Raw genomic sequence first — 12,543 nt, 5'->3', positions numbered from 1 at the left:
TTTGGTCACAGCCAAGCGATGGTCACGCACATTATACCAGATGTCCGATTGGGCGCTAAGAGCCGCAGGCTCTATGGGAACGGGAGCATGTTCAGAAACAAGTTAGGACTTGCAAGTACAGTTTGAAGCGAGAGGATGATTGTAATATTTATGTTCCCTGTCATTTTCCATTTTTTTGGTCTTTCTGCTTTTCTCTTCTCTGCTCTCCTTATCTTTATTATTTTTATTATTTGTGATTTAATACAAAAACACTCACTAATATTTTTCTATCCCTTTCTCAATCATGTCCCTCAACTCTGCCACCGCCTCCATCCCTTCGTCTGAGATCTCTCACGACCGCGTGTGGAACTTTTCTGCCGGGCCGTCAGTCCTCCCGCTCTCCGTTCTCGAGGAGGTCCAGCGTGACCTGCTGAACTACAAGGGCGAGGGCATGTCCGTGCTCGAGATGTCCCATCGCTCAAAGGTCTACGGAAACATCATCAGCGATGCCGAGGCCACCCTGCGCCGCGTGCTCAAGGTACCCGACAACTACTCGATTCTTTTTCTGCAGGGCGGCGGCACCGGCGAATTTGCCGCCGCTTATCTGAACCTAATGGCATGCAAGTCTGTGCGCGAAAAGCAGCGCAAACTGGGCAGACAGCTGGCTTGCGACTATATTGTCACTGGCGGATGGTCCAAGAGCGGTCTGAAGGAGACCAAGCGGCTTGGTGGCATTACCAACGTTGTGCTTGACGGTGTCAAGTCGGCGGCCACTGGCGAGGTTACTTACAACAGCTTGCCGCCTGTGTCAGAGTGGAATCTGGGAAAGCCTGAGGAGACCGCGTTCCTGTACTACTGTGAGAACGAGACGGTCCACGGCGTCGAGACCCCGGCCAACTACGTGGTTGACGCCGTCGATCCTTCGGTGCCTGTCATCTGCGACATGTCTTCAAACATGCTTTCGCGGCCAATTGACATTAGCCGCTTCGGCGCCATTGTCGCCGGTGCGCAGAAGAACATGGGCCCCGCTGGTGTGTCCATTGTCATTGTGCGCAAGGATCTGCTTGAGCGTGACGAGGCCGATCCCGGGATCACGCGCAACATTCCCTCGATCCTCGACTGGTGCTATTATGACGGCGCCGAATCGATGCCGCACACGCCGCCGACGTTTACGATCTATGTCTGCGGGCTGGTGTTCAAGTGGGCCGAGAACCTGGGCCTTGAGGCGCTCGAGAAGCTCCGCGAGACGCGCTCGGGCCTGGTCTACGACATGATCGACGCCCACCCGGAGTTCTTCCACGGCCTTGTCGACAAGAAGTTCCGCAGTGCGATGAACCTCGTGTTCACCCTGCCGACGCGCGAGCTCGAGGCCCAATTTATTTCCGAGGCTGCCGAGCGCAACATGGTTCAGCTCAAGGGCCACCGCAGTCTCGGTGGCATCCGTATTTCGCTGTACAATGCGATGCCTATCGAGGGCGTCAAGACCTTTGTCATTTTCATGAAGGAGTTTTATGAGAAGAACGTCCAGTAAGCTCCAAAGAACAAGATGTATAACTTTTTTGCACAATGTACTTTATTTAGAGTTTTAGTATATTTATAATTGACACTGAATATGGCACTTTTCTGCCTTAAAACTGCGTTCTCTAGCTGGGCTATATGTAATAAAACTTATTCGTACTAACTAATTTTTATTAAAAATCCACTATAAGGGAGCTTAAAGAGCTCCGCTTATCTATTCGAAACTATCGCCCGTGAAAATAGAAATCGCGATCGTAACAATCACAATTTTAAACAATCGCAAATTCCCAATTGCAATTGTCACGTGACATCGCAATAATTGATGTCACACTATATCTGTTTCGCGCCTGCCCGCTTCTAGTTCTGGCTGGGCGCCTCACTGATGAGCGTAATGTTGTCCCCCTTGAGCATGATCCGGCCAAGCGGTTTTCTGGTGTTCTTTTTGACATGCACCTCCTGCGCATCGCCAAGAACGACATTCATAAACTCGTCGAAACCCTACAATGTGGCAAAACAGATGCTTAAGTGATGCGTGCGTAAGGTTAGTAAATAAAAGTGTCTGTGCTAGAAGCATTTGTTGCCTTTTCCTTTGTAGTCGTATCAGGGCCCGCCAAAAAATATCCTCTCGTTGTGCTTGCATATTCCTGCCCCTTTTTATTTTGTTGCTTACTAGGATTTGGCCCTCGAGTCTCAAACTGGTCTGCTCGTACAGCCAGACCTGAACTCGCGTCTTTGTCTGGAGGTACTTGAAAATGACGTTGATGGGGTTGACCATCACTTTTTGAACACGAGTCGACATTTGTTTGTTTGCAGCCTTGCTGTCTTATTCGCTCTTTGGTAAATGTAATGATGTCCACAGAGAATGCTCCCCCCGAGATCAAAAAATGTAGGAAACTGAAAGTAAAAAAGAGAAAGGAATAGTGGGGAGAAAAAGGGGAACAAATAATGAGTTTGATAGATTCGACAAGTGCTTAATTCCTTGTTCTATTTTTTAACCTCTGTACGCGCAAGCTGTTAGCCGCGCTGCAAAGAATGACGATGACCATTACGAGATTGGCCGATCACAGGCGTTATGGCATTTTCGCGGGCGTTTATTGGGGGAAAATTTAATAATAAAAAAGAAAACTGAACTGCGGGCAAAGCAAGTAGCAGAGAGGAGATGGGGAGGAGAATGCTGTTTGACGTTGGAAAAAATAAGAAAAATGAACAGAAAACCCAAGTTAAACTCTCGGCGGTCGACTGCAAAACAGTCCTTTCTTTTCTTCTCTGCTCTACTCTGCACACGCTCAACTGCTTCATCTATTTCCACACTCTTTTACGCCAACAAGAACTACGACAACCATCTCTTTCCATTACTTCACACCCAAGCACATTATTTTTTGCCTAGCTCTCTTTTGTCTCTCTGTGGGCCCATTTTTTATTGCCCCTTTGCTCTATTTTTATCTTTTTAATCATTTGACCGCAAGTGTTTTCAAGGCCTAAAAAACACTTTACCACGCATTCGCTTGAATTTCGAAATGACTGCGGGCAACAGCGCTGCCTCGAACAGCACTGTGTCTCAGGCTGTAATGAGCGCAGTCGATTGTAACCGTGAGCGTGGTGCCACGCATAGCTCTGCCGCCCCCTTTATGACCAACGCCAACTACCGCATTATTACGCCATCGCTTGGAGCCAGCCCAGACGACAGAAAGAGAACGCACTTTGCGCTGCCCACCTCGGAATCAGGGCTGCCATCCTGGATCTTGTCTGCGTCGCAGCCAAAGACGCACTTTCCAGCCTTATCGCCGATAGTCGACAGCGAATGCTCGTTTGCTGAGGGCAACAAGGCCTATGGTGACGCCACCGCCGGGTCTTCTGAATGCCAGGACCACATCTTGGCAGCGGATGCGGGTAATTCCATGGATATCGACGAGGCTCAGGAGCTGCGCATCGAGTATGACCTGCTGCCATATGAGATTCAGAGTTGGTCTAGTCACTCTGCCAACTTTTTGCCTAAAAACATTCTTGTCGATCGGCCCCACGACCAGGCCTCGCGCTGGTCAACCAGCCTTAACAACCATCGTCAATATATTACTTTGCGCTTGGAACGCCCAGCTCTAGTTCGTAAGTACCGACATGCTTGCCGAGAGGGCGTATAAACTCTACATTGATGTTTTTTGCTGACCCATTTTTTATATGTTTCCGCCCTATACGCCAAAGAGTCAACGGAATATGGTTTCTACGCAGCGATGCACTTGCATCTTGTCATGCCCAGTGAACACATGTTGCATAACATCTCGATCTGCTGAGTTTTCTTCTCGTACCACGACGACTGATTGACTTGATTGTGCCATACATTGCGCCTTTGCTGTTTGCTATTGCGATTGATTTGATAATATCTATATATTTTATAAACTAAATGCATAAGCTATTTTGTACTTCCATATTCACTTTCGATTTCATGTAGGGTCCATCAAGTTTGGCAAGTTTTATAAGAGTAAGTCGCAGTTTGAATTGACCGATGTGGCAAATGATATTTAAAGGCGCTCGTATTTTTAAAATTAATTTTCCTCCATTGTTTACTTGTAGCCCACGTTTGCAACCTCAAGGAGTTCAAGGTCTTTGGCGGCATGTCGCAAGACAACATGATCGAGCTTCTTTACAGTGGTAAGCATTTGCCTTCCAAGCAACAAAATGGTATTTCCTTCTCATATCCTTTTTATTTCTGTTACTAATCGCCGGGTGGATAACTTGCGACTATGTTCGCCATTTTCTTCTCGATGCTACCACTTGTTTTGTAGGCCTGCGGAATGACAGCGAGCCAGAAATGATATCCCTCAAGCAGAAACTCAACGGTTATGTAAGCTATCAGCGTATATTATCGTTGCGATATTTGCCATCTATTTTTTGTACCCTGGATGGAATGAACAAAGCAGTAACTAGATTTTTCTGCATTTCACATTTCGTATTTCTCATTTTACTTGAGATTTTGCTCTTCAAACTGGGTACACGCAAGTAAATATATATATTTCTCACCACTTTCTCTTTTTTTACTGCTACTGCATTCCAACTGCAATTACTCATATTTTCACTATAGTACATCCCATGCCAATACATCAGGATCCAGCCGCTGTTGGCTCACGACCAAAAGTTCAACTTTAGCATCTGGCACGTCGAGCTTCGCGGCACGATGGACCCACAGATCATACAAGGCCTTATATCCGATTTCAACCGGTCCAGAGAGCAAGAGGTCATTCGTTCATGCCTAAAGTTTTTCCGCGATCACAACTACACGAGCGCATTTAGCGCCCTCGAGCAGCAAGCCGTTGCGAGCTTGGAGGCGCCTGTTCTGACGAAAATATACCACGCGCTAGTGGATAACTGCAACTACAGCAAAGCCGAAGAGCTGCTTTGCCAGGCCGAGCGCGAAGGAATGTTTGCATCCTGCACATCCAGGATCCCGTACGCCGCAGCATGGCAGCCGGCGGATCTGGGCTCCTACGTTGTTCCGCCGCCTCGCGGAGGCCACCAGATGTGTGTTGACGAGGAGAGCCGCTATGCGTATCTGTATGGCGGGTGGGACGGAGCCAACAACCTGGGCGACCTGTGGATGCTCAAAATGGATACTGGTCACTGGACGTGTATCAGTGAAAACACACGCGACGAGGGTGGGCCGGGGCCACGGTCCTGCCACGCAATGTGTTTTGACAGCGTGCAAAAGTGCATCTACATCATGGGCAAGTATGTCGATCATGAGTACCGTGGGAACACAGGTCTAGAAAACGATTTGTTTTGCTACGACACCGTCAGCGACGAGTGGATTGTGTTGTCCGAGAACACCGAGGTCCACGACGGGCCCCGGCTCCTGTTCAACACGCAGATGGCATTTGACCCGCACTTTTGCTGCATCTACGTATATGGCGGCAAGGTAGTTCTCCCAGACGCCAACGACTCGACCATTGTCTACAGCGGCTTGTACCGCTACGACCTGCGCAAACATAATTGGACTAGGCTCAAGCCCGACTTCCACATGCTCGAGCAGGAACAGCACGTGCGCGGGCGGTATTTCCACTCGATGATTATTGACCCGAGTCTCCAGCGGCTGTACATTCTTTCGAGCAAACGCAACGTGTCTATTCCCAGCGACCTCATTATATACGATATTGCCACCAACACGTTCTATGAGAAGATGGCAGACCTCGCGGCGTCCAACCCCACAAGCCAATTGATGACGCAGCAGCAGTATCTTTCCGACCAGCAGCGGCTCAACCCGGCCTATTCGGTGGCCCAGGCTCAGGCGCCAATGCCGCCTCCAGACAATAACTCGCATCACCCGCATCATGTGCATCTTCTTCAGGACGGGCGCACAATCAGAACCTCATTGGACACCGAGCGCCAAGAGCTATATGTTCTGGCCTCGGCGCAGAGCGACTCTAGTTCCATGGCATCCACCCCGTCGATGCAGAACCTGATGTTGATGCACAATGCCCGCAGCTCCAAGTCCAGCCACTATGATCCCAGCGGTACACGGCCCTCGTACGCCAGCGCAGCGCAGATGCAGGCGGCTGGAGCCGGGTTCCACCCGTGCTCTAGCTTGGTTGATGCGGGCGCCCGGCGCGAGCCCGCTCGAAGCAGCACCCACAACTCTTTGGCCTCCGGACCAAACAGTTGCGGCGCAACGGGAGGCAGTTACCGTGCGGCGGCCAGATACTCGGAGGACCCTGACGGCCAGCATCAGGGGTTCCAGATGCCTGCCGACCACATCCTGATGGTCGTGTTCTGTTACCACATTCCCACGGAGACCTGGACAGAGGTGTACAACTCTGCGCAAACGGCAGCGGCCTTTGTCACCTCGATGAATGACCACGGCGGTAGCGGCGAAAGCCCGTTTGCCAACCATGCCGGCCGCGGCAGTGTCATGCCACCGTTTCCTTTGGCGCGCTTTGCCCAGGACTGGGTATACGACCGGGCCAATCGCACGCACTTTATGTTTGGTGGAAATCCCAACCGGCCTAGCGACAAATCCGCACGCTTCAACGACACCTGGGAACTCAAATTTACCAGGCCCAGCTCGCAGGACATTTTGCGCCGCGCCCTGTACCTTGTTCGCCAGCGGCAGTTTTTGGACTTGTGTGCTGGCTTGGACTGTGACGTGCTCAATCAAGAGAGTTGCGCGGCTGGACCTTTGGCCGAGTACAAGGCATCGGCAATTCCGAGTCCCAACACACTGTTGCTGGGCGGCTCGAACCCCACCAGCTCGCACTCCAAGCGAGCGCCTTCACTGAACGCAGATACTGATGAGTCCATGGAGCACCAGAGCCAGCGACAAAGGATGGCAGTGACAGACGCCATGATGACAGCATCTACCTCGGGACCCTCGTCGTCCAAGGTTCCGCGGTTAGCACCTGAGCCTTCCTCGGTTGCGCCATGTACTGCTTTCACAAATAACACTACTCTTGCTCTAGAGTACTTGCAGCGCTTTGTGGCACCGCTGGTCAACCACAATGACCCCGCCGAGTGTCAGTCATTCCACGCGCTCAGCATCGCGCTTTTCCAGATAACCGCGAATGAGTACTCACGATCGTCTCCTGAAGCGCTGCGCAAGGCGCGGGGTGACGTTTTCGAAGCGTTGCTTGCGTACTTTTCTGAGCGCCAGCAGCAGCCGCCATCTCACCTGGATGAAGCAGTTGCAGTCATGCTCAACTAGACAGAACAATTGGGCTTTCTAATTTAATTTTTCATCTTTTTTATCTTATCCTTTAAATTAATATTACAAAAAGGCAAAAAAGATACAACCAGACATATATCGATGCGGCGAACAGCGCGGCTCACTTTTTTGTACTGGCGCTAGCTTTGCTTGAAGAAGCGCGTGCAGATATGGTTTTCGGCTTGGCAAACACCTGGAGAATCGGAATTAATGTTGAAGTCTGCTCCATGTACAGGGTGTATTTCTCGCCAAACAAAAACCTCAATGTGCGCTCTTCATACGCCACGCGCTTGCAGAAAAAGTAACTCAGTGCACCAGCAAACAAAATAGTTGACAGTGGGTTCTTGAGCATCAGCTGCAGGCCGACAGCCCACATGAAGAAGCCCACATATGACGGATGCCGCTCGTACTTGTATATGCCGTGAGTTATGAGCGTGTGGTCTTGCTCCCGGCGGTTAGCGATGTAATGGTTGAAGCTGGTCTTGGCCGTTATCATTGCCAGTGTCCGAATGAGCTGCCCAGCCACCGCAAATACCAGGCCAATAGCCGGGATCACACCGGGTGTCTTGCCGCCGCCTGCAAATAGCCAGCATTCAATCACATATTCCGCCAGCGACACTGCCAGTGCCACAGGATACAAACCCTCTCCGTCGGGAGAAAACATGAACGATTCCAGCTCCACGCGACTGGGATTGTACAGGGCCACACACATGTACTCAAGAACATGGTACAGCGGAACCAGCATACTGTATATGCCGAATATCCCTATATATGTCCAGCCGTTGTTCAAGGCAATGGTCAGCCCACATCCAAGGACTATTCCTAGTCCGCACGCTGTCAGCGCTATGTTGTGTCCTGAGTGTGTCTCGTACTCCATGGACACTACTGGTGTCCACCACTTTTCTGCGCATGCTGGCCGATTTCGCGATAGTCCGAGTTGTGACGCGAATTCTGCCTTGTCTTTTGTGTTTGCTGACATTCTGGGGGCCTGGAATATCGCTGCTGTTATTTTTTGGAAAATTAAATGTTGAATAGGAAGGAGAAAAATGGTTTACTTCCAATGTTAAATGTCCGAATTCAACAGGCAACAAAATTCAAAAACATTTGAGTTGTGAAAACATGAAAACAAATAAGGTTTTGTATTTTTTGTTTTACAGGGTTTTTGAGTTTGATTTTATCGGCCAAAAAAATTAAAAAAAAAATTTTGCGTATCCTCATCAGACCATGGTCTAAAAGATATATCAGTAAAAAATAAGAGTACGAAAAAGGACGCCTCCTTGGCTTTGCGCTTGGACGCGGGCTTGGGCTTGGGTGTGATCTTAGACTTGGATTTAGACTTGGACTTAATTTTCTACCTCTGGCGAAAGATGCCAATGCACTGTCAACCCACTTACCTTTTAACTAAATGTAAAGGTGTGTAAACACAATCTCTAAAGCTACCCAGCTGGTTGGAGATTTGTTATGATGATTCGATGATGCAGGTCAAACACGCGTGATTGGCACCCTTAATTATAATATCGATGCATCTGGCGGCGGTTCTCGGGGGGCATGCGTCGCCAGAACAGCGTGCAGACCATCATTTAGGTATTATTTAAACACAATTAATTAATATACGGACAACATGGAATTTAGCAGCGATGACAACAGACAGCGCCAGCAAGACGAGATCATGGCTCTGCAGGCCATATTCGGCGACTCATCGGTAGAGCTAGACCAAACGGCTGGACACAGCTCTTATTTGTTGCACGTACCACTGGACTGTATCGAGGCCCAGGCAGATATTCGCTTCCACTTACCGGCAACGTACCCGAGTGACGATCCGCCGATATTTGAATGGATCGGTGCAATCGACCTGAGGGCCAAGCACGGCGAGCAAACGCCCGGCTATATATATCCCATGAGACAGCTCGCACTCAGTGCCAGTATACACAGCAATATAGAGCAGGAGCTACACCGGATGTGGGACGAAGACATGTGCCGTGACGTGGTGGTATTTAGCTGGGTGGCATGGCTGGACGGCTATTTGTCCGAGCACTGGCCACAACCCTTGGACCCCATAGCATTGCCCAAAGAGGCGGAGCCCAAATCCACAAGCAATACTGGCACACCAGATGCCCAGGCAGTAAACGGCATTGATTTTAGCAAACCACTGGTGGCCAGTTCTCACGTTGTTATTAGTGGATCTAGTGTTCCAGAAATCTACACGGGGGCTGCGCTGGAGATGAAAAAGAGCGTTTTTGTTGCGCACGTTGCGCGGGTGAAGAGCGCCGAAGATGTGCAAAATGTGCATGATGCGCTTTTGCAGGATAGAAAAATTGCCCAGGCCACACACAACATCCTAGCTTACAGAATTCAGCTGGAAAATGGCTCTATTAGTCAGGATAACGATGATGACGGGGAGACGGCGGCTGGAAAGCGGCTGGGACACTTGCTGCAACTTTTGGAGGTTGTCAACGTGATGGTTGTGGTCACTCGGTGGTACGGTGGAACGCATTTAGGACCTGACCGGTTCAAGCTTATTAATAATGCGGCCCGACAGGCACTAGAAACAGGCGGCTTTATTTCCAACCAACCTAAGACCCCCGCTACGCAATCCAAACAGCGCGCCAGTAATAGCAGGTAGCTTGAGCAATTTATATATTTAAACTCGTTTTGCCAACCTAATTGTATTTGCAAATTTTGCTCAAATATTAATCATTTAGTTTAGTTTTCGTCGCTGTCCGAATCAGAACCGCTGTCAAATTCGCTCCACTTTGACTCTCTTGCATTATGTGGCTCCTTTGGCTGCGCTGCCGCAACCACTGTACTGTTGACAGCGGTTGGTGCATTTTGAATTTGAATGGTGCTTGCATTTGTGTTCTTTTGGGACAGCACTGACAGATCCTGGATGAGTGCTGGTGCGCCGACCTGCACTGACTTTGCAGATGGAATAGCGCGCGGTGCCTTGTTGTATGGTGCGTACCGCCCCGACCCTTCTGATATGGATTTTGGTTTAGATACAGACTGGGCAGCCTTGGAGGTAGGTAGGATGCTTGGCTTGCGAGTTTTGCTTAGTAAGTTTTCAGTCGCATCCCGATCTTGCTGGACTCGCCCAACGACAATACGATTCCCCTTGTCAACTCCGCGCTGAGGGTCCTGGCCATTGCTCCTATTACCACTATAATCATTATCCTCGAGATCGCTGCTGTCGCTGTCGATGTAATCGGCCCATTTGGACACTGATGAACCTATGCCCCTGTCAACTGGTTTCTGTGTGTGTGGTGATCTGGTTGTGCTGTCTGAGGGTGATCGCGCAATGGCTTGCTGCTGCTGCTGTAACTGGGTGAGTGCAATAGACATGGCATAATTCTTGGTTTCCTGCGCAACACCCCGATTCATGTTGAATTCCATGACAGCGGCACGGCAGTCCTTGGGCGCCGTCGATTCGAAGAACACTTGCTTGCGACTCTGCTTCAGCCCACATACCACGCACGCCCATTTCCCCGATTTCTTTTCTTGCTGACTTTGGAATTTTGCGCAGCAATCGCTGGCACAGCGCACGACCTGATAGTTTGGCATTAATTTGCTCTGATTTGAAGAGAGATGAGACGTTGCATAAAATGTTAAACCCAGCGTAGAAGAAAATGCGCAGCAAAAAAACATCATTATTAATATCTTGTCAAATCTACATTGCTATGGAAGGCGATTATGGCAAGTGGCTGTTGTCTACTTTTGGCCACACGGATCTCAAATGGTCAGACTGTGAGTAACGCGGACTGCTTTTTGCCGCGGGGATATACTACAAAACTGCTTGCAAACAGGCCAACCATGATGCTCAGCGACGTCTGAGCCATCTGAACCGCCAGCTGTGTGCTGGCCCCAGTTGTCGTCCCGCTAAACATCGACATAATGCCGCGGACACCAACACTACCAGGGACTAAAATCATCATTCCGGGCAGCATGATTGCGTAGGCGTTGTGCTTGAATATCTTGCTCCAAATGTTGGCTGCCAGCCCCAATACAAATGCAGATACAACAGGTCCGATGATCTGGAGATTTAGGTGAATGACAAGTGTCCAGAAAACCGCAAACATAGTGCCAGCAACGATGATGCACGCGTGCCACTGCCGCGGGTGAACGTTTATGAGCATGCAGATGGTGGATATGGCAATGGGGAATGTCAGCCACCACCACCACTGCGACACGGGCGAGCACACGGCTGTATTCATATCGGGCACGCGATTAGGTCTCGAAAAAATCTCGACAAAGATGTCGTTGCCAAGGCGGATGCCGAAAGCGATGACAAAGGCAATCATCAGCGCGTACGCCACGCGAGTGGTTCCCGCATTCATGTTGCGCGAGGCTAGCTCAATGATACCTGTTGTCAGAAGAAGGCCGGGCAAAAGCACAACTGTTGCTGATAGCGTCACCGCGCCAAAGCAAATCCACCGTTGAAAAACTGTGGCAAAGAAGCCGCACATGATGCTGACCATCACTTCAAACAAGTTTGTGAAGCCCTTGAGGCGGCTGGCCAGCAGATTGAGGCAGCCAGCGCCCAGCCCCAGAATAAACGCGGCCAGCGAGTCGACCCATGACCCACTAAATGCCAAAAGACACACTGACCACGAGGAGATGCCCCAAACAAGGAGCTGCCAGTACCAGGCAAACAGCGGCGGCGCGTTCATGATCTTGGTGAGCTGGCGGGTTCCCTCGCCAACGTCCATCTCGTTTTTACCGACTTTGCGGAACACCCGATCTGTTAGCTCTAGTCGGTGCATGTCATAGCCGTTGGGGCAGCGGATGATCTTGGTATCGGATGTGAATGTTGACGTGTCTTCAATCGAAATAAGCACAAGCCCGGGCATGGTCGTAAAAGTTGCCGAGATCTGGAGTCGGTGGGCCATGCGTGACAGATTATCTTCAAGGTGGTGGAGCGGTGCGCCATACTGCATCATCGATTGGGCTAAAAGGCAGATGAACCTCTGGTGAAGCAAAAGTCGGTGTATTCCATCCAAAAGCCTCGAGTGTTTATCGTTCAGCGCATCCTCTTCTGTTGGCATAAACTCACTAGCCGGTGTGGCCGCTGTAGCTGCTGTTGCAGCTGACATGTCGAGAAGGCTTTCCCTTTGTTTGAACCAACCAGTGAGATCGTTGATGCTGGGCGCCTGTGATGCCAATGGTGACCCAACCATAGACTGAAGTCCGGGCGCCGATAATGCATAGGGCAGAAACTGGGTCAGGTCCATGCCTACGAACGTATTCGAATTTGTTGCTCTGGCCAGAACGGTGCTGGGTCTCTGTGGCGAACTTGTAATATTATCGTCTGTTGAGGGGTATGCATGAGCCCCCACAAAACCAGCAATTGCTTCGCTTCTTGTCTG

At 50.1% G+C, this 12,543-nt stretch overlaps 8 protein-coding genes across 8 annotated transcripts; 3 read left to right on the top strand and 5 right to left on the bottom strand.

Moving 5' to 3' along the window:
* Positions 1-157: 157 nt before the first annotated feature.
* On the top strand, positions 158-1,660 carry BX661DRAFT_184287 (aminotransferase class-5). Its single transcript, XM_051536447.1, has one exon. It carries the CDS (start codon positions 284-286, stop codon positions 1,508-1,510), a length of 1,227 nt encoding a protein of 408 aa, XP_051390776.1. The 5' UTR covers positions 158-283; the 3' UTR covers positions 1,511-1,660.
* Positions 1,652-2,674, bottom strand: BX661DRAFT_184286 (uncharacterized protein). Its single transcript, XM_051536446.1, has 2 exons — positions 2,168-2,674; positions 1,652-1,995 (listed from the first exon to the last, which is right to left on the bottom strand). Exons 1-2 carry the CDS (start codon positions 2,294-2,296, stop codon positions 1,855-1,857), a joined length of 270 nt encoding a protein of 89 aa, XP_051390775.1. The 5' UTR covers positions 2,297-2,674; the 3' UTR covers positions 1,652-1,854.
* BX661DRAFT_35738 (uncharacterized protein) lies at positions 2,380-2,905 on the bottom strand. Its single transcript, XM_051539102.1, has one exon. The coding sequence runs from the start codon at positions 2,794-2,796 to the stop codon at positions 2,512-2,514; it is 285 nt and encodes a 94-aa protein (XP_051390774.1). The 5' UTR covers positions 2,797-2,905; the 3' UTR covers positions 2,380-2,511.
* Positions 2,664-7,265, top strand: BX661DRAFT_184284 (Muskelin N-terminus-domain-containing protein). Its single transcript, XM_051536445.1, has 5 exons — positions 2,664-3,600; positions 3,944-3,973; positions 4,066-4,143; positions 4,278-4,336; positions 4,574-7,265. The coding sequence occupies exons 1-5, from the start codon at positions 3,015-3,017 to the stop codon at positions 7,181-7,183; spliced, it is 3,363 nt and encodes a 1,120-aa protein (XP_051390773.1). The 5' UTR covers positions 2,664-3,014; the 3' UTR covers positions 7,184-7,265.
* A 2-nt stretch (positions 7,266-7,267) lies between these two features.
* On the bottom strand, positions 7,268-8,302 carry BX661DRAFT_184280 (Isoprenylcysteine carboxyl methyltransferase family-domain-containing protein). Its single transcript, XM_051536444.1, has one exon. The coding sequence runs from the start codon at positions 8,160-8,162 to the stop codon at positions 7,305-7,307; it is 858 nt and encodes a 285-aa protein (XP_051390772.1). The 5' UTR covers positions 8,163-8,302; the 3' UTR covers positions 7,268-7,304.
* A 470-nt stretch (positions 8,303-8,772) lies between these two features.
* BX661DRAFT_184279 (ribosomal protein S5 domain 2-type protein) lies at positions 8,773-9,845 on the top strand. The gene has a single exon (XM_051536443.1). The coding sequence runs from the start codon at positions 8,805-8,807 to the stop codon at positions 9,804-9,806; it is 1,002 nt and encodes a 333-aa protein (XP_051390771.1). The 5' UTR covers positions 8,773-8,804; the 3' UTR covers positions 9,807-9,845.
* Positions 9,846-9,886: 41 nt separating this feature from the next.
* Positions 9,887-10,789, bottom strand: BX661DRAFT_214219 (uncharacterized protein; the record flags this gene model as incomplete). The annotated part of the gene is made up of 1 exon (XM_051538747.1): positions 9,887-10,789. Exon 1 carries the CDS (start codon positions 10,739-10,741, stop codon positions 9,887-9,889), a length of 855 nt encoding a protein of 284 aa, XP_051390770.1. The 5' UTR covers positions 10,742-10,789.
* A 128-nt stretch (positions 10,790-10,917) lies between these two features.
* Positions 10,918-12,114, bottom strand: BX661DRAFT_144299 (uncharacterized protein; the record flags this gene model as incomplete). Its single annotated transcript, XM_051533038.1, has 1 exon — positions 10,918-12,114. The coding sequence occupies one exon, from the start codon at positions 12,112-12,114 to the stop codon at positions 10,918-10,920; it is 1,197 nt and encodes a 398-aa protein (XP_051390769.1).
* Between the last annotated feature and the right edge of the window lie 429 nt (positions 12,115-12,543).

This window comes from Kickxella alabastrina (genome assembly GCF_025024165.1).
Source record: "Kickxella alabastrina strain RSA 675 chromosome Unknown BX661scaffold_15, whole genome shotgun sequence".
Taxonomy (NCBI): domain Eukaryota; kingdom Fungi; phylum Kickxellomycota; class Kickxellomycetes; order Kickxellales; family Kickxellaceae; genus Kickxella; species Kickxella alabastrina.
The sequence above is the reverse complement of the archived record's forward strand: the minus strand, read 5'-3'. Positions and strand labels throughout refer to the sequence as shown.